This window comes from Xiphophorus maculatus, chromosome 5 (assembly GCF_002775205.1).
Source record: "Xiphophorus maculatus strain JP 163 A chromosome 5, X_maculatus-5.0-male, whole genome shotgun sequence".
Classification (NCBI taxonomy): domain Eukaryota; kingdom Metazoa; phylum Chordata; class Actinopteri; order Cyprinodontiformes; family Poeciliidae; genus Xiphophorus; species Xiphophorus maculatus.
The window spans coordinates 13,807,094-13,834,747 of record NC_036447.1 but is presented as its reverse complement, the minus strand read 5'-3'; the positions used below and the strand labels follow the sequence as shown (position 1 = coordinate 13,834,747).

Sequence of the window (27,654 nt, the reverse complement as noted above, 5' to 3'; positions counted from 1 at the left end):
TGCACCCAGTTCATGTTTTTTAAATTAACTAGAGTCGTATGTTATATTGTAGTTCCACCCTAAAAAATAACGGTTCAAATGCGTTCATCTTAAGAGTCAAAAATCAATATGATTTTCATGGCCTTTGATGTACATGTAAACCTTTCAGTTTCTTTGCTGTTCTCTTTTTGGATCTCTATTTTCATAACAAAATGCAGCAAATGTTAATTATAGAGAATTTGGAAATTAAGGAAGTTGGTTGTTGCATGAATATGTGAACCCACAGACCCAGTGTTAGATCTTATTTTTTATTTCAGGCTGTGTCACTGAAAATTCATTTAGTAGTCAAAAATTAAATGCTATATCCTAGAAGACAATTTCACAATATCCTCTGGATTTTTTCATGTTTTATTACTGAAACAAGATTTTGTAATCATAGTGTAAAGGTGACCATTTGACCCCAGAGCTTTGAGGCAATTAAATTATGTGAATCAATAAAAGTGCAAATAATAATTCAAATGAAATCAGTGTTGGAAATTGGACGAGAGAGCACAAGCTTTATCAATTGATGAACCCACTTGGTCATGTGAAAAACTTTCATAGTGATTGTGCTGCACTTTTTAATTAGCTGCCACGTTTAGTTTTATTTGAAACAGCGTTTTTGGAGCTTTTAGCTAGAGCTCACTTTTATATCTCATGATAGAAAGGAGACATGAGGGACGCCTTGCATCGTCTCCTTCAGTTTCAGCAGATGTTAGCAATTTCCTCAGGGAATGAGATAAATTATATCCCATTCACTCTTTTTTAACCATTCTTCTTCTTTATTTTTTAAATGTTTTCACACTGTTTGGATGAATATTTACTTCCTTTCCTCTACTGTAATCTGATAAGTCTGATCCATTGACATCAACTACTACTCCTTGCTCTTCTTCTCTTTTTTCCCAAATCTGTCAAATTCTCTGACTCACTCTCTCTCCCTTTTGTTTTTCCTCTGCAGGCAAACAAGCTGCGCACAAAAACTCTGAAAAACACCCTCAACCCAGTGTGGAATGAAACGTTGGTGTATCATGGGATCACAGGAGCTGACATGACCACCAAAACGCTCAGGTGGGTTCTTGACTCTGAATTTCATTCTGGTTAGTGAAGTTCTCCAGAAAGCCGGCAAACCAAACTTCTCATCCTCCAATGAGATTTAAATAGCTCTCCATCCTTCCCACTTGGTAGTGCATGTAATTGTTAGTCAAGCAGAACAAAGGAACTGTTCCACTTCTTATATATTACCTTGCAAAGGTCTTCTCATTCAGTATTTTAATTTCCACATTATGCCACATTATCAGTACAAACTTCAATGTTTCTTAGTTTGTTTTGCTATTGTGAGTGATAAACTAATGCTGAATGTGTCAATGATCCTAGAAGCTAAGTTGACAAGGGTTTCTTTTCCCCATGTAGGGTCAATGAGACTCTCTAAAATAATAGAATCTAGTTGTATTTCATTTAATCTCAGTGTAAAAACAGCAAATCTGCACCTATCTCAAACAATTGGTAAGAGAACATGAGAGAATAACATTGTCATGGATAACAAGAAACACAGTGAACAGGTCTGGCATAAGCTCATGGATAAGGATGGGGGTTTGACTAAACAACAACATAATACATTTCATTGACCAATAATCAATGGAAAACATTGACTATTGTCAATGCAAGATTATGGCAAAATTTAAAATATGCCAAAACATTAGTATCAATTTTATCAGTGTCCCCATAGCAACATTTTCATTGGGGGAGAAACAAATTGAAAACACAGACACGATCACTGTACAATATTGGCTAAACAAAAATAAAATAAAAAGCATGGCTGTCCACCTAAACTGAACAGCTCAGGTGGGAGTCTCTTCTGACAGAAACATTACGAGTTTCACACTCGAGGATCTGTCGGTTTTGGAAGAGTGGCAGGAAGACAAGCCATGCAGGACAAAACAACAACCAAGTAGAAAAGGTACTCCGGTCATTTGAGACTGACTGGCCTGTACGCCAAACTGTGTGTGTGTGCTGAAATTGAATTATTTTGCAAAAAAGAATAGACATAATGTCACGTTAGATGTACAAAGCTGGTGGAGACATTCCCCAAAGGACTTGCAGTTGTCTTTGAAACAAAAGAATGCTCTAAAGAATGTTGACTAATGCATTCTCAATAATTTTTAAAAGTTTGTTGTAGTATTGTTTTAAATAGTTTAAGGTTAATGAATACATTTTTACAGTGCTGAGGTGTTGGCCGCACCACGAGTTTCCGCTGCCTCCTCCCTTCACACAGCACTCTCCATGTGGAGCGATTCAGGTCAAACGTAGCCATCTTGGCCCAAAAAATGTTGCGCCGCTCCGCTCATCATGCATTGGTACGTTGACTCAGAGGCATAGTCACGCATGCATTTTGTTTGTACTGAATGCAATCAGTGTCAGTTTACTAAGCCCATTTATAACAGGGCTGGATGTTTGTCCTGAGGAAAGACGACGCCGACGCTCATGGACACCCACACACACGGACAGATCCCATCCAAATACAAATGTAGGCAGTCAGGTGTGTGACAAGCCTCTTGTGTGCGCGTCAAGGGCAATCACTGGAAGGAAAGAACATACGTGGCCCCTCCTCTTTACGTCCTGAAAGCCCACACGCAAACCACACGTGTCCTTGAGGTGTACACATTAGCAAAATACATTTTCTCTCATCCTCACTCACAGCAAGATATTCCCTTCAGACGAGAGAAACCCACCTAACCCCTGCTCAAGGACACAGCCTGCAGCCACAAACCAGCCTGAGAGGGCTCTGCGTTGCCAAAATGAGCAATAGGAGGAGCAAAAGATGAAGAGACACAGAAATGGTTGGTCAAGATCAACAACAATTCAGAAGATAAAGTGGGATTTGAGTTGACTTACACATAAGACACAACAGAAAAGTAAAGTAGGTACAACAAGAGGAAGGAAGATGACAAAACCACGGGATGATTCAATACACAGGAGTCAGAGGAATAAAGAAGAGAGATGATTCACTGTTCTGGGTTAAAAGAGATGATGTTGAAGTGGAGTTTACTCCAAAAAGACATCAAAAAGCTTAATGAATGAGAACAATGAGAAAGAGCTTGAGCCGGAGTGAATTACGAGCTCGCTGACAGCAGAGAGAAAAAGAGAGAAGAAGCAGCAGACACAGAAAATGATGGAGAAGGAAGCGTGGTCTGCCACAATAGTTTGGCCTGTGAATGGAGGGTGAGCTCACCAAATCATAGGAAACGACCAGGGAAATGAGATACTAATAGGGGTCCCCAGAGTGATGTTTACTCTCTGGGTTTTTGCCCCGGAGGATAAAACTGTGTTGGTCCCAGCAGAGCAGCAGAGGAGAGAGATGCTCTTTGATCTCTGTGTGCACAGCTGAGCAGCAGGACTCGACCCAGTCGCTTTGTAGGCCCACCTGACAGATTTTACAAGCTTAATTTGCTTGTGGTTCTTGGAGCGAATTCTAGTTTAACACAGTGGAATCAGGATTTGGTCAAAGCAAGGTTCTAATAGGTGTATTAGTATTCTGTCGTTACAAAGTTTATGACCTCTTGAAATTCATACATGGTTTGACACAACAAATTGTATCGGCTTAAGTAGCTTCAGCTGCAGCTCTTCACCAAACAGCTGGAAGCCCTGCTAGTCTACTATCTGGTGCTGAACACACTGTACGGCTGGTTATCAGTGTTTTTTATGCAAACATGTCTTCCAATTGCTGCAAGAATTTAGTGAAATATGTAACGAGAGGAAACGAGTGAAGTTGTGTTGCGGTCAGCCTGATGGTGAGCTAAAGCCTGCTCCATTTTGGGAATTAGGAACAGATTTTGATAATGATTACGTGTTTATCATGATGAGCAAGCTAGTATACTGTACGAGCAGGTTTGGGGGCAATTACTTCTTCACATAGAGTCAGGTTGCTTTGTAAAGTTTTATTTTGAAACAAAATCCTCATTTAAAAAAAAACATATCCATATTTGTTTTATGATCTGTAACGTCAAGTATGTAAAATAAAAATGGAGAAAAGAATGACAAAGCAAATCCTTTTTCATACGTGTTTTGAAGGTGTCCTAAATGCATTGTTTTCCTTTATCAGAGACAATGCAGTTAATCACATTGGACATTGAGCCTTTCTTATGTTCTGATCTCTAAACATGTTTGGTCTGTTTCAGCAATAAAGGATCCATATTACTATACCTTTACCATTTGAAAAAAAAAAAGCATTTTTAAATTAGTGTATTTTGAATGTCCCTCAGACACCAAAACCACATATGAAAAGTGAATTAATGGCTCATTAACCACACTACCAGACTGTTAACCAGCAGAGGATTGGTTACTGAAGGTTCATTGAGTTCCTCACTCTGCCTCTAAGATCGAGTCTTGTCAACCTATAGTGGAAGGTAAAATTAATTTCTTGTATTATTGTTCAGTTATGAAGCAGATGCCAGCAGGCTAGCAAATAGAGAGATTCATTCTATTGTTATTCATGATCAAGCAACCTGAACTCTTCAATTAGACTTAATTTCTGTCCCCTGACCTGAAAGAAAATAATCCACTTTTTTTTTCCAAAGGGGAAATTTGACTTTAAATTTAGAGGAGTTGACTCTCACCTTAGGTGCTTTAAACTTTCCTGTAAGCTACTGAAGCAGATACTGAAGGTCATAGCCTGAAGATGCCAACAGAACCAAACAATTTGCTAGAAGTGACCTTGTTATTCCCAAACTCACACACACACATGATCCTTTCGATGTCTGTGCCCTGAGATCCTGTCTGCAAACACTACAAAGTGAAATCCAGGATTTTTCTTTTTTTATCGAAATCTGATGATAGTTTTTTTCTGTTGTTTTGAATCCCAACATGTAGGAAATAGAGATTGACTATCAGCTCGCAGAGGGTCCAAACCCAGATGGACAAAACAAGTTGAAGTTCTAATGGAGACCGAAGTACACGAGGGACTCTGCCTTTTTCTACATTAAATGCATAAAATTTTCAGAGTAATATGTTATATTTGGAAGGCAAAGGTGCTTGAGATTCTCCTACTTTGTATGTCTCAGTGCTGTGAAAACTGCTGAAGAAAAACTTGCAGGAACTGATTGATGCTCCAGACGGTTTTTGCCTCTCCTAAGCAGATTTAACTGTGAAACTCCAACACGGAGAACACACATCAGACCACACTTGTTTGACCACAACAACCACTTTGCAGTAACTGTGTGCATCAGAGTGTGGAAAGTCATTAATGTGGTAACCCATTTGGGTCTGGATTGTGTCAGTCCAAAGGGGATTCTTGCAGCCTGTGTACAACACAGTATCAGCATAAAATATTAATGAGATTAGAATGAAAACATCTTAAATGAATGAAGGTGAAAAGAAGCCATCTTTCACATGACTTTCCTATACTCCTTTTCCATCCTGCTCACTCTCACAGTAAAACAAATCCTCATCCAGTCTTTTTTGTCACAATCTCAGTTTTTTTTTAAACTATATCTTTAATCAGGGGCTGATGCAGAAAGGTATTTGCAGCTGCTAAATGTGTGCATTAAAAGCATGCTTGGAACTAATGCCTGGGCATCTACTGTATGCTCCTGAGTGCTGCATTGAACAAATAGCGTCTCTTTTGCATAGTGTCTGCATTTAGGGGAAGCCCAGCCATCCTTATGTAAATTTATGTAAATCACAGCCAGTGTGGATTCCTTGGCCTTCTTGAAGACCAAAACGATTTGTGAGGGGAAAAATTGCATTGCAGAAAATCTAAAACAAAAAGAGGAAAAATAGACGTGATGGAGAACGAACACATTGCCAGAGCTGTTTTAAATTTATTGTTGAGACGTATTCGTGCACAGGTATTTCTGTATCTTAGTCAGAATTATGCAGGTGATAACATTTGTAGTTTTATTTATACAACTTGCTTGCACAGACTTCTTAATAAACACAATAAATGTAAATACGGGCAATAAGAGTTGGTAGATTTTTTTCCTAGAAGATATGGCATATTGTCTTGTCTTTCTCATTTTGAAGAGTGCCCAAAAGAAACTGTCCACATCATGATTATTGCCATAAAAAAAGTAGGACAAATATTAAACAGTTGTTTTTTTGTTTTTTTTAACAGAATGGTGCCTAATTGTTTTATTTTTATTTATGGAAAAGACAAATCTTAGTTTGCAAGTCATATATGGTTACTCATAAAACAACAGATATAAATAAAAATATTTAAGATGTCTAAGAGGCAGTGTTACCCCCTTATGCTGCAACAACTTCAGCGAGAAGCTTCTTATAACCATCGTCCAGTCGGCTCAGTTTGAAGCTCAGTGAGTCATCGTCACCACATCTACATGTCCAATCAGCTATTGAGCTACGTGGGCAAGAATACGTTTTTATGACAATTACTATACAACTATATTAACATCCTGATGCACAGCTCGTTGTAGTAATTAAAAAAATGTGTGTAAAGCAGAGTGAGAGAGGGAGCTTGAACATTTGTTAATTTATTTTTTTATTAGAATGGAGACTGATTATATAAAGCCATCGTGCCAAGGCACAATACAAAGAGGAAGAGGCTAATAGCAGACAGTCATGAAAAGGTCTGGAGTAGAAGGGGGAAAAAATCAAAGGTCTTACAGAACTCTTTTTTTTATTATCTACACTTAAAGACTTTGGGCCTCTGAGTTTACTTTATCTCTAAGAGCCACTGGAAGTCCATTTTGTTATTAAGAATGAAGCAGCTGAGTAAACCAATAACTAATGTCTTCTATCGCTTATTCACGCTTGGCTTCATAGCGGCTAATCCTTTAATTGGCGCAGCAACGCTGCCTGAGGTGTTCTAGTCTTGAGTGAAAAGTCCTATGAAGTGGAATGCAGTGCATCAACTTGATGAATTATTCATACGGGTAGTCTGCTTTCAAATCATAATTGTTTAAACGCATCTGAGGTAACTCAAAAATCATGTAGACCTCTTGCAAAAGTTGACTTATTTCAACTGATTTTAAAGTTACAGAAAGAATGAGAAGTTCCAAGGTGGATATTTCCTACCTTGCACTTTACAACAAGACGGTTTATTACGGTCAATCCCACAAATCTCTCTCGACTGAGAGAGATTTGTTGTATAGCTCTTTATCAGTTCCTCAGCTTACTGTACTGACTCTGCCTTTTGGCAAACTTGTCATCATTTTAAAATGACTTACACTGATAATCCAAACCTTTCTTTCAGTTTAACGAGCCCACTCTTTTATTCCTAACCTTTTGCACAGAAAAATTGTCGAGTCGAGCATTAATGCATACCTTGGAGAGCAGCCGTGGGGACAAACTCATCTTTAAGAGCTCTTGTGACTCACAGTGTGTCAGCAAAACTATCATCAAGCGGCAAAATAACACCAAACTGTGGAGGTAGTGTGATGCCAAGAGAGCTAAGGTGTCTAACTGTGTGTGGGTTAAGGGAGTACAAATATGATGCCAGTGTGTGACTTCTCAATTTTCCCTGTTCATATCTGTGTCCAATTTTCTCCAGCTACATAATAAATATCACTGTCCATGGCTGTGGGGAGTCAGGAACACATCTAGGAATTGATTTAGTTTGAGATTAAATGGGAGGCTTACAGCATGAGTCAAAGCAAACTTTTTTCACATTTTCCCCATTTACAACCACAAACTATCATAAATATTACCAACATGAAGTAGAGTATAATTGTGCAGTGGAAGGTATTATATTTAGTTCCCCCTTACGATAATACTGTGAAATTAAATCCAGAGCAACAATTGGTTTCAGAATTAGTAATAGAGTCCCCCAGTGCATTATGTGCTCTCAGTGTTAAACCAGTTATTCTGTGAAGGCCTCAGAGAACCCCAGTGAATAAGCAACATCATAAAGATAAAAATGTGGCGGGGATAAAGTTCTGGAGACGTTTAGAGAAGAGTTGGTTAGGTTGTAAAACAATATTCTAAGCTTTTTAAAGTATACATTGCTCTGTTCCATCCATCCTTCAACAACACAATCTGCAAATCTACCAAGACTTGACCGTCCACTTAAATCGAGGTTTGGGGAGGAGAGCATTAATCAGAGAAGCAGTCAGGGGGCAACTCTGAAGGAGCGGCACAGATCTAGCCTGGCCAATTCCTTGCACTCGTTTCTCATCTCTCTTCAGAGCTCCGCCTGGGATTTGTTCAACGGAGCTCGATATCTTGGGATCCGTTTAATCTTTGTCCATCAGTGAACAGATGGAGGAGTTGTGAATAATGACAGAAGTTTCTGGACTGTTTTTGAACAGAGCCATTCAGTCCATGTTGGTCCACGCTTCCAGATAATCAGCAATTAAAGTTGGAGCAAGAGGAATAGGACATGTTATTGTTGGAAAACCTAATAAAGACATACATTATATCCTAACAGAGTTGTAGCTGTTATATCAACAAAAGGTGGCTCTATTGTATTGCTAAATACAAATGGGCTCCACACTTTTCAGATTTTGTTTTTACATATAAAGATTATGGTTTCCTTCCTTTCTTCCTCAACCAAAAGGACACTGAAATATTTGTATTTCATTTGAAAAAGTAGACTCATCTTAGTAAATGTGAGGACTGATTGAATCCCATTATCCTGCTTCCTTACTCCCACTGCTAGTAAAAGCAGCAAAAGTAAGAGAATTGTTAACAAACAAAAAAGAAGAAATGAAAAGAGATCTTATTTTAGACTTATTAGTCCAAAGGTGGTGGTATTAAATTCTAGTTATCATGCCCTTGTGCTTTGATGAAAGTGGAGAACAGATGGCTTACACCCGTGTGAGTCCCTTTGGGAGGCGTGACGGATGATCCTGTGGAGGTGTTGTGCTGCTGTTGGTAAATTCAATCATTCAGGATTTAGAGTTTCCCCTGGCCATTATGTCTCCCACAATACTCTGACACATCCAGCTGCTGTCCAGGGGTAGAAAGAGGTTCAGGAAATGTACAAAACTGATCTCTGGGTGGCATGAGGACTGGACTATGTGACCAAATAAACAGCAATGGAGTTCTTTAGTAATGAACAGAAGAAGGACCGGCCAACTAGGCTCAGCAAATGTAAAAATGTAGTGGGTATCGATATTGTCAGGTAGAGTTTGGAACATGAAAATGTGCTCATGAATGCAAAATTGTTGTTTTCAAGAGTCTGAGGATCACATTTTTTCAAGCAAGCATTGTAATTAGACCACAACTTTTTCTATATTTCTACTTGAAAATGATCTTTCTCTGTCAAGGTACTTGGAGTTTGTGGTGGGGCATGAATTGGCAATGAAGCATCTTTTATTGCCTCATTGAAATGCTTGGATTATGCTAGTCTATATGAAAGAGCTTTGAACTTAATTTACTTTAAGAAGCGTTGGGGGAGGAAATACAAACATTTAACAAGACACAACAGATAGCCATATGACTTTGTGTTATGCTTTTAAAGAGAGACTAGGATGCATAAAAAAATCAACATTACATATCTCTATCCAAAGATGACAAACTCTGCTATCTTTAAGCTACATTTACAGTTACATCTGCAGTAACAAAGCTAGTAGTTTAGTTTTTTTTTCTTTTTTACATTAGCAATTGGGTTTTTTCCCCCTGGGACAGATAAAACTGAAAATGATTTTATTTGTGTTGTATTTTTTTATTTGATGCACCATAAATTTAATTAAAACAACAGTTGGATCAGCTGTTCTACCTTTGTGAAATGAACTGACCGCATCCTCTGCCATCCCTCCTTCTCTCTCCTCCTATCCCAGGCAAACATTTGGACATTTGATTTGCTGGTTCCAGGCTTTTAGTCATAACTGATGAGTTTCTCTAACAAGAGCTGGGGAATGGCTTTGACTCATGACCAGGGCTGTTTATTTATTTCCCTTTACGCTGTCATACATGCAGGGTGTCTGTGATGGGATCAAGGTTGATGTGATATAAGACACAATTTCTCCCAAAAGTTTGGATTTCTTTTCTAAAAAAAAAAAAAAAAGCCTCCTTCTGTTTCCCTGGCAAGCATTTCCTGTTTTGTTTTATTTTCCTGATTAGATTTTGCATAAATACCAAACAGATGCTCCATTCTCAAAGTTAAGCCATTGCCTAAGTTCTCTACATCAATGGCATTTCTATTATAGTAGAATCTGAGAAAAATGTGAATCTGTGCTTCTGTACATCTGCACACAGCAGGTATGCAGTTAAATGACAGCCATGGATCTGAGAGCACTCACAAGTTCATAGATCCATAATAATACTTTTAGGGCTACCATGTTAACTGTTAAGAGTCTGTCTCATAGACGGAGAGAAATGCTGCTTTTTTATATTTTTACAAAGTGTGGATATGCTGATATGTTACAACCAATAATTCATTAAACTTTTATGGTTTCAAGCAAAAAGACAGAAACATCAACCGAATAGCAAATGAGAACCAAAATGAAGAACAAACAACATCTTAAAAGGCAAACTAGACACCAGTATGAAACCAGTTTAATCTCCATACACCATTTTACTTTTCTGCCTTTGGAATCTGACTTTTATAGTTTACACCATTGGGATTTTGTAAAATAATATTCATGAACAAAGAGGTGATTAAAGCTGTTTTGGTTTAGTCAAGAAAAAAATAATATTTCAAAAATAGTCAAATGGCCCAATAGGGGATCAGATCCAGGCAGCTCAGACCAACAGAACATCAGACTGCTTATTATGAGTGATATATTACTACAGTAAAAATGTAAAATAAACCTTTTAATACAGATGACTTTCAGGCTGCAGTAGTGCCAGGCCTAACCTTGCACATTGGTCATTATTCAGTTTTTATTTTACTCTTTAATTTTAAAGACATAAACATTTTCTTCTTATGTGCTTAACTTGGATTAATTCCCCATATTTTGTAATTTTTGACAGCTTTAAAAACACAGTAGCACACATTCTGTGTGCTCAATGTTTTTCAATGACAGTATGGAAAATCCAGTTTTTAACATTTCTTTTTTCATCATGAGTTGTTTTTTGTTTTGTTTCTTGCGAATGTTGCATTTATTCTTTATTTCAATCTTTTTTTTCTTTCTTCACATTGATGCATGAAGCCTTCGCTTTGACTTCCAGGAAAATGTTCCTGGTGGAATAAAATAAAGTGTATATTATAAAAATGTGTTGTTTAGGTGAGCAAAGTGAAAGTGGGTGAGGATAAAATGGCAGAAAGTGGGTGTGATTTTGCTATGCTTTGTTTTTTTTAGCAACACAAACACCAGCCAAGTTTCCTAACCATCGACTTTAAACATTATTTTGTTCTGTGTTATCAGCCTCTTCCACAGCTCGCTTTACTGCAGAAACTAAAAGTCTGATTGCATGATTTAATTTTTTTTTGTCCTTTAATATCCTTCAGTTTTAGTGAGGAAATCATAGATTTTTGGGTTGTTTTTGGAAGCACTCATGCTCCTCAGCAATCACACAGCTTGTGATGATTTCTAAGAAGAGCGCTCACCTGCTCGGCTACTCTTGGAAGCTTTTTGTGCTGCAGATGCTTGCTTCAGAATGCTGAATGCACTGGCAGGCCTTAATGTAGAGCTTTCTTTTGTTCACCCCCTCTTATTCTCTTGTATTCATCTGGGTGTGTGTGTTTTGTATGAAGGCTGTGTGTGTGTGACATGGACAGACTCGGACGAAATGAGTTCATTGGGGAGGTGAGAGTGGCTCTGAAGAAACTGAAAGAGGGTGAAAACAAACGCTACAATATGGGCCTGGAGAGAATCGCACAGGTATGAATAACATCAAAAATGTATCAAATAAAAAATCTAAATAAAATTCATTATGTACAAGAGACCAATTTCTGATTGTTTTGTTTTTGTAAATCTTTGACCAGCTGGTGCCAAGTTTTTCTAATTCAGATTTATCTTTAAGAATTAGAACATAGAAAGATGTTGGATTGTAATTGATGACACACATAGTAGGTTACAAAGAGGTTATTTCTAAGCCAATTCAGCAGATTTTTTATTAAAACCTTGTTGTTGAGATAGAAACAATGAGATTTATTTTTACCAGTATCTGTGTAGACTACTCATTATTGGGGATTTGTTTACAGTTAACCCAAAGCAGAAACACATTGACAGTTTTTAAGTATTTATTTATCCTACATTGTATGGTTGTTGTAACATTCACCGTTATTATCTCATGTCACATTTTCCTAATATCATGCAGCCCTTGTTAAAAAAACCAAAATGTCCAAACAGAAGAATTTTGTCTCTTTTCAGAATAAGGAAACTAACAATCAGCTGGTGGAGCAGGGAGCAGTCGTGGCAGAGGAAGAGGTAATCAAAACATCACCTTCTTCACCATCATTATGTAATATATCATGTTTAGGAAAAAAAAAAGATCTTAAAAAGTGTAATTGCACACCTTTAATCTGAATCTGAAGCATGAACTTTATTAGTCTAGGAGAGCAGTGGAACCACTCTGATGGTCACCGCATATCAGCAGTGTGAAAATGACACCAGTCTGGTGTTTTACTCCTTTCATGGCCTCCATCTAATTTCTCTTCATGATTTCAAGACAGAAGCTAATAGCCTCCGGTCTCTGATTAGATTCGGATTCTGGTTCACCCCGAAGATTAAAGCAGGAAGAGAGTAGTGCCTTTTAGCCAGACTCCGATAAGGCATGTAATTACAAGGTTTAATTTGAAACCTCCAGGCATACACAATGGACGAAATGTAAAAGCATCAAATAAATTCCTAATGCTCCTTTTAATTACTTTGGGTAAATTATTTTTGAAGAAACTTGGTATAGTTGTGGGACATTTGCAGTCCTCCAAGCGGGAGAGATCGGGGTGTGTCTGAAGACTATTTGTGTTTTTGTTGCCCCCAGCGTGGACGCATCCTGGTGTCACTGTGCTATAACACAGAGAAGGGCTGCCTGCTGGTTGGGATCATACGCTGTGCCCATCTGGCCGCCATGGACTCCAACGGCTACTCTGACCCATTTGTCAAAATGTAAGTCAAGATCCACAAAAATATTGCGTGCAGATATTCATGAGTTTAAAAAAAGTTTGAGTTTGTTGAATTTGATGTTCAAATAAGCTTTTTTTTTTTAAACTAACAGATTGTTTGGCTAAGTTGAGAGATAATGAGTAAATAGTTTTTTTTCCTCTAATTTTTAATTTCCTTGATAGAGAAGTAGTAGTTTTGAAACAAATGAAGAAATTACAAGATTAATGCATCAAAGCATTCGTAACTTTGGCTCATTTACATTAAGCTCTGAAAAGATCATCAAAGTAAATACTGTTGCATCAGATGCTTCGCTTTAACCAGCCACTTCTGGCTGGTTAAAGCGAAGTGAATTAAAGGAAAATTGAAAAAAAAAAATTCCCAAATCAAGTTTTTCTCTAATGTAATTATTATTATTATTATTATTATCTTATTTTTTATTTCTTTTACTGAAGGTTAAGTTAATGTTCTTGTGAAAAGTGTCAACCTGCTAATCAGAATGGATTCATCTTGACGAGTTAAATCACTGAGGGGGAAATAGAGCTTTAATCTAACATTTGGAGTTCTTCATTTGATTCCGATGTCTGAAGTTAAATGCTTCCATATAATAGTTTCCGGAACCTGTTCACCAAAAGATTTGGTGATTCTCTCGACTGTGGTGTTAAGCTTATATGTCTGCAGCATATAAGCCACCAGCACTGTGAGCTCTACTGCTGTGTGTTTTCCTGGATCTTCAGACATTTGAAATCCTACATGCAACTTTCTGTAATCTTTCAGTGACATCTGCAAAATAATAATTCTCTCCTCAATAATTATTGTAGCAGTCCGACACAACTTTAACTATTCTAGTTCCCCAAATTGATCATGCAGATGTTTTGTTCTTTTCTGTTGCTCTAATAAGAAAAAAAAAGTAAGCTATATTGAGAAGATCAGTCTCTCCAACTGCCACAATCTATCTACTAGTTGTTAAGGAAAATGTCTAATTGTCTTTTTTTTCTGAATTAGTTTGTTGGCGTCTCATTTGTTTTCATTTTGGGTACAAATTTTAAGTTTTCAACACTGAAAGCTGATACAAAGAGAATTTTAGGGTAACTAGGATTTCTAGTTTTTTGTTTGAATGAATCACAAATAATCTATGTAATACAATCTGTAATCAGTCTAGAATATTTTATTTCAGGTATCTATTATACAAAGTTGGTCCAACCTTTTGAGGATACTTTTAAGAGGTCTTAAAAGAGAAATCATTCTCTGTTTTTGTATAACAGTCACTTCTGCTGAGATGCCTCTCAAATATATTTTGGATGTAGTTTTGTAACTCTTGACATTTTAAAAGGAAAAAGTGAATAAGAAAAGGTAGTGTATGCAGCACACTACCTTTTATATTCATCTATTTTCACTTTCTCAGGGCAACGATTGGTTGAGAGGCAGTACATTCATGGTCACGCTATCTAGTCTGGAAAGCTAACCTTCTCTGGACCAGCCAGGAAATATTGTGACATTTTGTTATCACAAGATCTCATTTCATCGCATTAGGTGCCTCAGGTTTCTGCTCTTCTTACAGGTGTTTTTCATCTGCGTAGTATCTCACCTGTCTACCCCCCAGTAATCACTCTCCCCAGTATCTTGTGACCTTAGTTTTTTTTTTTTTTCTCTGCCATTTTCAGTTCGGTTAATTTAATTCAATTGTTTATTTAATTCAATTTCCATTTAAATGTTATCTCAAGGCACTTTAGAAAAAAGTTAATTCAATCATCCAGATACATTCAAATTCAAACTCTGACAGAAATTTTTATTGGATTCTAATTATCAAACAATGCAGTCAAGTTCAGTTTATTAAATAAATTGATTTTAAAAATAGTTTTCAATCTAAGAAAACACTGAGTCAAAGGTTGTTCTGTTGCTGGTCATGTCTCTTGGTTTTGTTAATTAATCCAAGCAGAAAGTTTGGTTAAATTATTATTATTATTTTTTGCACCCATTATTTTGGGTATCACTCCTCTATGGGGTAATTATTTTACCATAAGATTAAACAAAAACTACCTATAAGTGCTTTTTTTAAGCAATGACCAGTCTTCAACTCTGATGGAAATATATGTTCTGGTTCCCTATACTGTGATTCCTCACCAGCTGTCTCTCATGCTGCAGATTTAATCAGATTTGGCTGTGCTCTCGTGTGTTCAAAAAAGTTGAACACATGAGACCCTTCTGGTTTCCATCATTTAAAAAAGCTAAATTTTTGTTTTTTGTTTTTTTTTGTATATTGTGCTGGACTGGACACAGGGGAGATTTTAGGGTTTTGAAACTGTTGAGTGAATCTGAAATGAAACTTGAAATGAACCACTAAAGCAACTTAGACTTCAGGGTGTTGCACCAGTATGCTTGAGTACAATCAGACCCAGCTTCTGTGATCTCAAACAGCATTATCAGGCAGAGCAGAATGATACAGCAGCTTGCAAAAGTGTTCATGCCTCCAGAATTTCACATTTTGTTACACAACCATATTTAGATCTTGTGTAGACCAACACAGAGGTCATGGTTTCTAAGGGAACAGAAAATGGCACATGGTTCTTAAAATTGTAGCATGTAGCATTTGTATTTTGACACTGCACTAAATAAAATTTAGTGTTTCTAGTTGCTTTCAGAGTCCACCTGTGTGTGTTTCAATCTTCCTATAAATGCAGCTCTTCTGTGAAGGTGTCAGATGTTTGTTAAAGAACAAACAGCATCATGAAACCCAAGCAACACAGCAGATAGTAGTCATAAAACTACTCCCCAAACCTGTGACAGAGTGAAATCCTGTTCATCTGAGCAGGCGTAATTCTCCTCAAAACACTAAAATATACAAAAGAGAAGAGGTAATACCTTAAGCTCTGCAAACCTGAGCCACTCTAACTGCGAGGCGTGAATGGTGACAGAAAAAAACCCACACAGCTCAATCTCTGATCAGTTTACTGTCCTGGAAAACCAACAGTTCCCACACAAGACAAATTCCTCTGTAACCAACAGCACCTCCAGGAGTGGGAGGCTTCCTGGGAATAGCAGTGATAGGTATTTTGTTTACCTAAATACAAAGAAAGAACCACAGACAACGTTTATGAGTTTTCAACCAAGCTTCTGCAGAAGGAGAAGACAAAGCAAACTCTGAACAGTATCACCATGTGTTCAGAAACTCTGCAGTAGAACTTGCCTTTTATTAACACTAAACAAAAGAAAAGGGGAAGGTGGTGATAAGATTAGGAGCCCCCAGGAACTAACAAAACAAACAAAAGCAGTTTTACGACTAAGGAAACTTTCAGAAGACCATCTACAAAGAACATGTTTTAAGGGTTAAAGAAAGGTTAGCTCTGTCTCACACACTTTAACAAATTTCTCCTCTCTCGGGTGTTAATACTAAATCTTTAAATGAAAAGCAAACTGGTAACTACTTATGTAAGAATGATAACAAAACATAATTATTCTAACAAGCAGTTTATTAAAGCTCAACTACAGAAGAAGTTTTATGTTTTGTGTTTAATTAATGTTTAATCTGTTGTGTTTAATTAATGGGATTTTTTTTATTCAAAAAAAAAAAAAAGTAGTAAAAGAACATGTTTTAAAAGACTTGTCTGTGTTCACCCGATTTTATTCTGCTTTTATGTTTAACCTAGATATGGTTTATTTTTAGCCAAGAGATGATTTGTGCTTAATGGGTTTAAATCTGGAACAGGCTTCTGCTGAGTAAATCTGCAATGCTGTCAGTTAAAGACATTAACGTGTCTGGTTTTCTTTGATTCGCTACACTTTTATCTCTAGATGCAAATGTTTTCCTGTTGTGATCCAGAGGCTTGATAAGAGTTTGAAAGAAGCAGTCAGCTAGCGGGAGACACAATGCTTCAAGACACTTTTAATGGAAATTTCTGTGTTATGTCTATTCTGTGATCTGCTGCGCCCATAGCATCCATCCCTACATAAATCTGTGGAGGACTGTGCATGTCAGTCTTCAAATAAAGATCTGCAGAGAGAGTTTGATGTTAACTCTTGTGGCTGAGACAGTGCTGTTAAAAAGTGTGTCCTTGCAGACTTTCTATCCCTTTTTCTGTTAAGTTTGCTTAAGATGTTTTAATCCATTTCTTGTTGTCAGGCTGGTAATACGCAATTGACTTCTTGCTTCTGTGGGCCTGACAAAGTTTAGGTCTGGGTCTGGCCAGTGTTGTTTAGTTTGTAAACAATACTTTTTTTTTCTCAGATTGCTGCTGTTCTTTGTTTGATCATTTGAAGCATCTAAGTGTGAAAATGCTGCATAAATGTAATGTCAAGGTGAAGAGCAGGATCCAAATGCAAGGAGGCAGACAGGAAAAAAATTAACATTTTTACTCCACAAAATGTAAAAACATTTACAAAAAGCTAAAGTTAAGGAGGGAATTCAAAATAATACATCACAAGAGGAACTAGGAAACATGTCAGAGGCAAAACAGGAGGAGCCAACCAAGTAAGAGATATTTAAGATAGAGAGGTGATGAGAAACTGGGTGCAGCTGTGAGGGAAGGCAAGTCACTGGGAGAAATGGCTGATTGAACACACTAGCTGTGTTTCCATTGACCATAAAATTGTGCAGTTTGACATCATGGAAATAAATTTGCTTAATGGAAAAGCTAAAAAAAAACCCTCTAATTTTTCAATAAAACATTTTGCAGCTTGGTGGAGGTGTGGTTTTTTTTTGGCCATATTAAAATTGGTTTATTTTGCAAAACTGCAATGGAAACAAAATCAACAACCAGATTTTGGATGTTGGTGCGGCATGTTTTTAAATGACTTATCACGTGAACAAAGTTATTCACGTGTGATTTTAATTGCGTTTCTTATTACATTAGCTGAATATAAAGTTTTTTGAACGCATTTGTAACGGAAACGCAGCTGCTGGGAGGAAAATATTAAAATAAATATTGAAACAAAGCAAAACCCAAAACCAAAGTCCCTTCAGGTCATAACATGCTGCATTTGAAAACATTTTATCTGTGAAGTGTGCAGGTAATAAATATTTGGCAAACCTTTCAATGCCTTTTCAAAGTCCTTTAAAACCGATTAAGTTTTTTTCTCCTTTTATTCAATGATTTTCTGCTGGATGCCACTTTTAAGCTTAACTTATTTCTTTAAAACCATGTTTGTCAGCAGTGGCAAAAGACAAGCAAATAATCATAAAAACAGGAATGGAACTGCTTACCAGTGTCACACTTCACTGGTTTAGTTAATGGGCCAATAACAGAATACTGAAAGGAACCTGCCAGAGATAATAAGGTCGTTCAGAACACACTGTGAGAGGAGCTGAGAAACTTTTCCGAAAGCCACTAACAGTGAGATGAATTTCTTTTGTGGTGGGGTGCAAAATGCTAAAATGCAAAAACAGTTACATAATTGAGGAAGTACCTGAACTGCAGGCGCTTTCAACTTAGCAAAGGTCCTCCAAGTAGGACATGAAAAACTACAAAAGAGGCTAGAAGGAGGCCTCCTGACTCCACAACTCACTCAACTAATAACTAGTTGTCAATTCAGAGAAGCAGTACCTCTACCTTCAAGCTCCCCTAGGGAACTTTTTACCCTATCTCTAAAGCTGAGTCCACCCACCCTAAAGAGGAAGCTCATTTCAGCCGCCTTTTTCCAGGATCTTGTTCTTCCCGACTTGCAGCTTCCAGCACATGTTACTATGGCGACACTTCTGAAAGATAAACCCGCACTGAGAACCTGAAACTCAGAGTTGAGTCTTAACTTAGTACTTTAACACGGGTGTCTGAGTGTGTGACTTTGAGATGTCTATCCTGACATCTCATCCATGACCTCAGGATAGAGAATTGAGCATAGAGGGAACATTTAGCTTTGCAAAAGGAATTGGCTTGAGAAGGTTAAATGAGCTGGGCAGAGAGAGGACAGGCAAGCCACAGTGCAGAACAAATCTAGGCTTGGAGGCAGGATTGTATTTTACCTGGGAAAAATCAGGAGTTACTAAAAGTCTTAGAGCGCCAAATGAAAAAGCCCCCCTCACTTATCAACCTACGCCCACAGAACGCTCAGAAGACGGCTGGAAGGCAGAGCAGACAGATATACGGCAGCACTGATAAGGAAAGAGAAAGCAGGTAGATCACTGCCACTGTCACAGTAGGAAGCCTTGTCAATGTTAAATACTGAGACCAAAATAAGATGCAGAAGATAGCTGTACTTTGAAGCCAAATTAATTGTTTTGCGTGGGTTTTCAATAATTAAGCTGTGTCACAAAGATGACTGTCTGTTAACCGGCTCACTACGATAACACATCTTCAACTCACAGCTTGAACTGGAGCTGTTCACGCTGGGATTTTTCTGATAGAATTATCTCTTAAAAGCGCAATTAATTCATAAATCTGTCTTTCATAAGTAAAATCACGTTAAACAAAAGTACTGACAGGGTGTTTAAATCTGGCAAATAGTAAAATCAAAGACAAGTGCTTGTCTTAGTTTTAGGTTTAAAATGTTTTTTATTACTATTTGTATGAGATCTCATGTAGAAAATATTTTTGCTTGGCAAAGTCATAAATTACACTTCCTTCTAATAACTTCAGCACATTTTCTGAAACACAGTGGACTAGGTGTTCCCAGGCATTCTGGGAATTGTAGTTGTTGTCCTTCTGCACCCTATACTATAAAAGTGATTCTAAAATATATATATATTTTTAAAAAAGTCTGTTACCGTAAAACTGTGATCTGGGCAGAGTGATACCTACGAGTTCTCAGTATGACATCTGGATTTAATTCCTGCCCCACGGCAAAAATCAAATCAATATTTCTTTAAGTCCAGGACTTTTCTAGGCTTAGATTTCAGTAGATTTCCAGCTTCAGTTTGAAAAAAGGTCAATACAAATGCAGTAAGCAACATTTCAGACTTTAGTTGTTGATATAGCTCGCTGTACGTTGAGCCAACACTGCGCTCACTGCAGTAAACCCAAAAGGAGAGGAGCATAAAACAACTATTCTACAATCGTTGCGTAAGCCATGACAGTTTTCTCTTCTTTCTGACTGGCATTCAGCCTATAGGCGCTTTAACAAAGGTCAGAATTATCTAAGTGCATCGTGAATGTGCTTGTGCACATTCACGATGCATAAACACAAAGTTATTCTTTCAAAATTACGAGGCATGTCAGTTACTTCCTGCTGACCAAGCGTACTGCCATACTTTGCAGCTTTATTTTTTTTCCTTTCTCTGGACTTATGTCAGGTAGAAATCCCAGTTTCCCCCCAGCTGCAGGAATATATTTAGCTCCCACCTTCAAAATGTTGTTCACTCACTTTCTTTTATCTGTTGTTGAGTTTGTGTTTTAAATTATTTCGACTTTAACACCAGCTCCCTCTCCCCTGTCTCTTCCTGTCACTTCTCAGTGTTCTTTGTGCTGCTTTTATTCATTTGTTTTGTTTCTTCTTCTCCATTTTAACATGCTGTCAGGACAGCTTCAGCTTCAAAATTCTCATGACTCCAACAGTTATGCTGCCAAGTTGTGACTTTGACATGTGGCTTATATGGCGAAAAGGCAAACCGCAGAGAGCAATGCGCTTTTCGACAGATATTTTTTGCTTTTGTTGCTCTTTTAAGTTGTCCTTCACATTTCGTTTGATTCTACTTAAAAATGAACAAACACAAGATTAGTTAAAGGTTTATATATTGTTTCCTTTGTGTGAGCTTGATGATTACATTTTTAATTCTGTTCCTAAAATGTTGCTTTTAAGTACGTGCTGGCATGAATTTGACCTTTTCCTTTATTATGCTTTATCTGTTTTGGAACATTTGTTTAATAAAATTTTAAATGTGAGTTATTTTTAATTTAAAAATAAATTGAGTGGTTGTAATAACACAACCAACTCAAAAGGTTGATTCAATGTCATTGACTAGGAGACATGACATTTTAGAATAATTTTGGTTAAATCAGGTAAATCCCATTGTTTTAAGATTATTTTTTTAATATCTGTAATTAGTTTTAAGTGTTATTTCAGGTTAATATATTTGAAAAGAGCTGTTCACATCCAATTTTCTTCACTAAGTTTTTGCTAAAAGAAAACGTAGGGTGAGGTACAATCTGTCCAGGTTCATTACTTACTACATTACAGTACTAACCGTCTTCACTTAGATGAATGGATTGATAACTGATTTCAACACATTAATGTGCAACACCTTTCATTGAAATATGTAAAGTCTTTTGCTGTTAAAGTTGATACATGCGTCTTTCCATTAGTTCGGACTTGTCTAGACGGAGGGTTGGTCTGAGAAACCCACCATAGCTTTCAATTATTCAATCTCTCCATCTTTGTCTCCAGCCTCTGCTTTGAACGTCTATTTTTGGAGGTCCACTACTCAAATAAAAAAAAGCACGGCCTACAAAGCATGAAAGTAAAGGGAGGGAGGGAACGACAGTGTGGAGTTAACAGAGGCTATCTCTGAACACTAAACCTGGCTGTTTCAAATAACATTGTCTTTTTGACAGGTCAAGGAAGAAGCTGCTGTTCTTACAGTGACAGTCACGTTTTTTTTTTTGAGTAAGAGGGATGTAAAAAAGCCTTAAAATAAACTAATTGTTTACCCCCAGATGCCCTTTCTGTCAGTCACTTGTATTGTTTACTCCATCTATTCCCCATTGACTGATAGAGAAAGGCAACAGCCTCTGGGTATGGTGGAAACACTTCTGTGTTTAATTTATCTGTATATTTTAGATCATTATCCTGCTAAAATACTAAATTATGGTTGGTTTCTATCCAACTTAAAGAAGAATCAGTCTCACATCATCCCAGAATCTCCAATATAGAGATTATAATATGGTCAGATGTGCATTGTTTATTTGTAGAAAAGCTTAATATTAAACCCTTTTCATTCAGCTGGTTTGTGGTTTTGCCCAACCACAAACCACCCATCATGGATTATTGTGGCCTTTCCCATCAAACAAGACTGTATTGCGAATCTTGTTCGCTTTCAGATCATGCACCCGGTTGTTGTGGGACCAAAAGGACATTACTTTTAATTTGCAGCACAACAACAATTCACTAGTGTGGGATTTCCCCTGGATGAAACCCAGCAGCATGCAGCACAAAGCTCCATTTAAGTTGTCTGAGGGGTTTAGTCAGCTCTATATGTTTCCATTTGTAAACATACAGGAAACACTTTTCTGACATCACTCCCAGAACACTGCTTGACATGTAGGTAGCGTGGGACTGCTGCTATGGAGACTTGGTGACCTCTAAATGCCGCTCTTAGCTGTAGGTCTAGCTGTAGGTCTCATAAATGTATTTTTGGAGGTCGTTTTGACCTCCGAACCGTTCTTCTTACTGTGTGTGGTAGCAGCCTAGTGGTCAGTGGCTAACAAATGGACGTCTGTATTGTGTCATATTTAAACAGAAAGTTATGGACATTCCTCTAAGCTTTGATCACTGGAAGAAACTAAGATATGAATTACATAATTCTTAAGTTACATTTATTTTAAAGAACTTATTATAGATGCCAATAGTTATGCCATCCAGTGTTTTTTTAAGACAATTATTTCTTAATGTACAGTGTTTTGTTTTACAACTGAATGCATGTACTCTATTCATAAGCTGGATTTTTCAACAGTTTTATAATATGAGATTATGCCACTGCAGTAACAGATACATGTATTTAGAGGCTTCAGCTGGGTTGAGAATAAACTTGTGAACATGGCTTCTCCTTTACACCTAACATGCCCACATAACAAATAAACAGGAAGCTCCACCATCGAATATTCATTATGATACTTTTATATTTGTAGCAGCCATGTGTTTGTGTTTTAGGCTGAAGTGATTCAGTTCTATTAGATTTTATTATAATGTGTGCAGAACAGAGTTCTCCTCACTTGCTCATGAGAAAAACACTTCTCTTTAACCATTGTTCCCTGTTCTCCTTATCAGCCTGTGCAAGCTGGTGAAATATAATGATGGAGGTTTTAGAGTGCATTAATATTTTGTTGGTTAGTGTACCAGTAGTTTTGTAGTGAGCATCCCATTTTCTAAGAAAACCATGAGGACAAAAAAATCTGCTGGATAATCCTTGCTTATCTCTACGGACCAGCCTCCTCCTGTAATAAATTACTCTATGAATTTCCTGTGGTTATTTAGACAGACTTTGGTTGATGCCATGCAGCCTCTATTTTTATTTATGCAGCCATAACAATGAATGCCACTGTAAGAGAATGTTTTGTTACTCCAGGAATGGGAATGGGGTGTCTGGGGCATGTACAGTGATTTACTACAGTCCAGACTTCCCCATGATTTAACCTGAGCTTTGTCTTTTATGTACCAAATAGAAGTTTAGCTTGGTTGACTCTCTTATTTATTCTCTTGTTGCAAATAAGAAAAAAATACTTAGTTGTGCCAGATATTATGATTTAAAGGAGCGGACTGCTTCTGCTCTTCTCAGGTTTTCAGAAACTTTGTTCCAGATCCGCCGAGGAGCCAAGAAAGTTTTTTCATTTGCTTCTGTAAACTTAGACGAACTGAGGGTTCTACGTGGTTCACACTTGACAAGCAACTCAGAGACCATTTAAATAACTCTTTGAAGTATTTAGACGAACTCTTCCATCTTCTTCTCTTTCCAGTGCGTAAATATACCAGTACGCCTCTCAGAAAAAGAGATACTAATGTGTGCATGGTGATGCTGCCATCACCATGCACACATTAGTATCTCTAGTATTAATAATTCCTCCAACCACACTTTTAGTCTGTTTGGCCAAAAACCGTAATCTTTGTCTATTCTGACCACAAAGAAATTCTCCAGAATATATTTGAGTTGTACAGAGGCAGCTGCAAATTTTAGTCACGCTTCAATATGGCAATTTCTTTCTCAGCTGTGTATTTTTCTTGCTTGGTACTATCTCAGTCCAAGTTTATGTTGGACCTATTTTACTGTGAATTGTGCCTAATGTGCATTTTTGTTGAGATACATCTAAACCTGCCTTACACGAGATTGACAAGCGTGAGGAAATGATGAGGATGACTTGGGCTCAAACTCAGAATCTCTTGAACGTCTGTGTACTGTCATAAACGTCATCATTATGCACAAATGATGTTCATAAGAAGCTAAGGACTTCTTATTTGTACCAGTTATGGTTTTACTGAGGTGTAAAAGGTGTATTTTAGGTGTAAAATGCACTTTTCCTTGTCTACCTCTGAGAAATATGCTGTCTTCACTGTGTTTTGGAAACTCTCGCAGGGTTGCTGCCGCTGTATGAGAGCGCAAAGGTTCTGGTTGGAAATGTTGATTCCTGGTGAAATACTGACAGTTTTCTTTTACTGAAGCAAATTAAACTTTGTCTCTGGCAACATCCAGAATGCATCTTTTCAGCACTCAGCCTGAAAAGCTTGAATGTGTAATGACACTGGATGGTAGAGTGTAGGTTGTTTCTGTCCACTAGTAGAGTACAATTATGTTCATATGACATCACGCTTAAGACAGTTCTTCCAATATTTCTGAAAACGACTATGTTCTTCCAACATGTTATCTTTTGTCTGAGGGCTATAGCTTGGGTCAGGTTAAAGCTTGGATGCAGTTTAGTGCTCAAACAAAACACATATAAGAGCTTTGGATCTGGTATGACAGTTTGTGGACTGTGTGTAAAAACCAGTCCATGTCTGAAAATCAACAAAGTGTCTGGTTTCACTGCAACCTGTTGGAGGACATTTCACCAACTATTTGAATTCATGCACATGAGCTGGCATGTTTAATTGAAACGATGTGAAGATTAGGAAACCAACACAATAAATAGAAAGTTGAAAACTTCCAGCCTTCTTGTTTCACCTAACATCTCCCTGAAAATCACTGTGCTGGTACTGGTCTTAAACATTATTCAATGGTTTAAATGTAAAGGATTTTTTTTTTACTTATGATGAATCTGAAGTGGCTTAAAAAACAAACAAAAAATGAAATAAAACACTTGTAGGACAATTAATATGTTTTAAACTAAATAAAATAAAATAATTAACCAAAATCTTAAAGAAATCTTTCAAAGACCTTCAGAAAGTCAGAAGACCTGCTTATGAAGAGCCCTTCAAGAAGCTCCATTTAGCTGTAAAAACATTTTTCACAAAGTAAACTTGTCATTGTACAACATATGGCCTCAGTCTTTATTTGGCAATGTTTCTCTCCGTTAAGTCCTCTGTCCTCCTTCCTTTTCTGCCCCACCTTAATCCCACCAGCCTTTACTCTCTCTGACTGTGACAGCCTCCGAGCCCATCTCATGCTTCAACTGTCAGGCTGGGATTCATCGCTTGTGGGGGCGGTGGAGTAGTTGTGGCTGAATGAGTGAGATATTTCAATACCTGAACATCCTGATGCTGAATTTATGCTGATGAAGTCTCCTCTTGCCCTCCAGCAAACCTTCTGCCGCCTCTTCCGCCGGAGCGTGCACTCCTGCCTCCTGTGCCTGATTATGATCTTCGCTGTGGCTCACAGTCTCTCTGATCCCCTCCTGCACTGTCCCTGCCTTTGTTAAGAGGACTTTTGGGTCACAATTATCTCATGAAAAGCGATTTGCGAGCATTCTCACTCATTAGTCTCTGGTATTCAGCAGAGATGTTATATAAAAAGACATCAGAAGTAGTGAAACTTTGTTTCAACATGAAAGGCTGCAGGAGGTTTAACTGTTTTTTTATTTTTTATTTTAATCTTTTTACAAACCTGCAACTGGTGCCAAACACACAAGCATTCGCTACAGCAGTCATAGTAAAAATTAGTTCAACTCAAATGTTAAAGTGATTGCAGGTTACTGGGACCACTTGGTCCCCCTTTTTTCACACCCCCTTTTTTCAGCTGATGATCTGGGATTAGAGTCTTAAACTTCCTTCTCTCCTAGAACATCTCAGTCCCCCGCACCCATCACTAAACCTGCCAGCATGTTGGTGGTTCTTGGTTACCAGAGCTGCATGCTCAGGTGTGGGCTGGCTCACTCCTTCTGGCTGCTTGGTGGGGTCTGAGCCCCTTCACTCAAATATCTTCTTTACGTATTTGTCGTGACAGCTTTGTACAAGACAGATAATCTGTGAAAAGAGGGTGACTCACAGTGCTGAGACCCTCCTCCTGGCTCTGATTGGCTGTTTATGCTGTCATGACATATTGACAGTTTTAACAAATATGTACGAGATATGTTTTTCATAGACGTTACTGCAGCTTTAAGACAGGCAACAGCTATTCTATTCGGAGAAGTTAGCAACATTGCACTTCAGCTAACGGTTCTCTAAGGTTTGTTTAATAAAACCAACACCTCCAGATGCATGGTTGTTAATGCTCTCCTTAGTTGGTATGGCAAGGAGAATTAAAAAGAATACTGGTTGCCGAAATCTTTTTGAAGTATAAACTTTGGTCTGTGGAGTATAGGCTAAATTTATACTAATTTCTAACATGTAAAGGAGGCAGAAGAACAAAATTTAACATTTCTAATTAAGACATGCTTTTCTGGGAATAAATTAGTGGAAGACTGAATGAAAAATAGGCTCTTGTAAACAATGTATGCAGTTTTCAGATCTAAAATTCTACTTTTTTTTTATCTGAGTGTGGCTGAGAGTTTGCACTCTGCAAACCTGATATCCTAATGTCTCGGCTTGTTGTTTTTCTTTTTCTCAGCATCTTGCAGCCAGACATGGGGAAAAAGTCCAAGTACAAGACAACAGTGAAGAAAAAGACTCTCAATCCTGAATTTAATGAGGTAATGTTTCCCTCTTGATCTAAAATGCACACCTGTCAACTCGCCTGATTTCCCCTCTGAGCTGTGAACGATCTGCAGCTTGCAGCAAAAGCATCACTCTTAAAACCACTTCAGATTCTTTTCTTACCTCCGAAACTTGCTCTCAGCACCAATCTAACACGTTTTCAATGAAAATTTACCAAATGAAGCCACTTTCATTGCCATGTTTGCGAATAACTGATGTGAATTTTCTTTTATGTACGCCACCTGCACAGGAATTTTCATATGAAGTAACCTTGGACCAGCTGGCAAAGAAAACCCTGGAGATCTCCGTGTGGGACTATGACTTGGGAATGAGTAACGACTTCATAGGTAAGCTCCGAGACTGTTCAAAGAGGAAATCAGCAGCGGCAGCAAAGAATATGACTATGTTTAGATGAAAGCATAGCATCTGCAAAAGAAAACCCTTTAAAAACCAGGCCAAGAGTGGTTATAGAGAAGGATTAAAAATGGAGGAGATATGAGGAGTAATTATGAGGCTTGAGGGAGCGTCTGAATGGGAGAGAGGAATCCGAGTGGAATAGGAAATGAAGACGGGAAATCGAAAAGCTCAAAAAGCTTGATGCGTGTCTCTGGATCCTTATTCACCATAAATTTAGCCCATCAGATGGTTGAAGCTTAATCAGACTGCTAAACAGCTTTCCCTATAATGGCGATGAGGCACCATGGGAGCTGCATGAGATGCTGGAGAATGTGGTGACAATGGGTTACGAGCATTTTTACCTCAAAGGGCTTCAAAGCATCACAGCATCTTACTTTAACTAATGTGTGTGAGACGGTTCGGCGAGAGGTGTTCAGGTGTGTGGGTTGTTGTTCAGATGAGGTCGGAGAGCTACAGCCCTGCGGGGCGGAAAGGCCGTCAATACAACATCCATCTATTCCCATAACCATCATCATTACAGGTTCAGCTACAGCAGCCTGCCAGTTCTGTTAATTAGGGCCAAGAGAAAAATAAC

The 27,654-nt window shown here is 37.8% G+C and overlaps 1 protein-coding gene across 4 annotated transcripts in view; it reads left to right on the top strand.

Moving 5' to 3' along the window:
• Positions 1–27,654, top strand: part of LOC102217791 (double C2-like domain-containing protein beta) — a 49,010-nt gene that overhangs the window by 13,600 nt on the left and 7,756 nt on the right. For all 4 annotated transcript variants that reach the window (XM_005807765.2, XM_023333566.1, XM_023333567.1 and 1 more), the window contains exons 5-10: positions 977–1,086; positions 11,612–11,738; positions 12,231–12,287; positions 12,841–12,965; positions 26,578–26,659; positions 26,914–27,010. In XM_005807765.2, the coding sequence (XP_005807822.1) occupies positions 977–1,086; positions 11,612–11,738; positions 12,231–12,287; positions 12,841–12,965; positions 26,578–26,659; positions 26,914–27,010 (598 nt within the window). The remainder of the gene's footprint in view (positions 1–976; positions 1,087–11,611; positions 11,739–12,230; positions 12,288–12,840; positions 12,966–26,577; positions 26,660–26,913; positions 27,011–27,654) is intronic.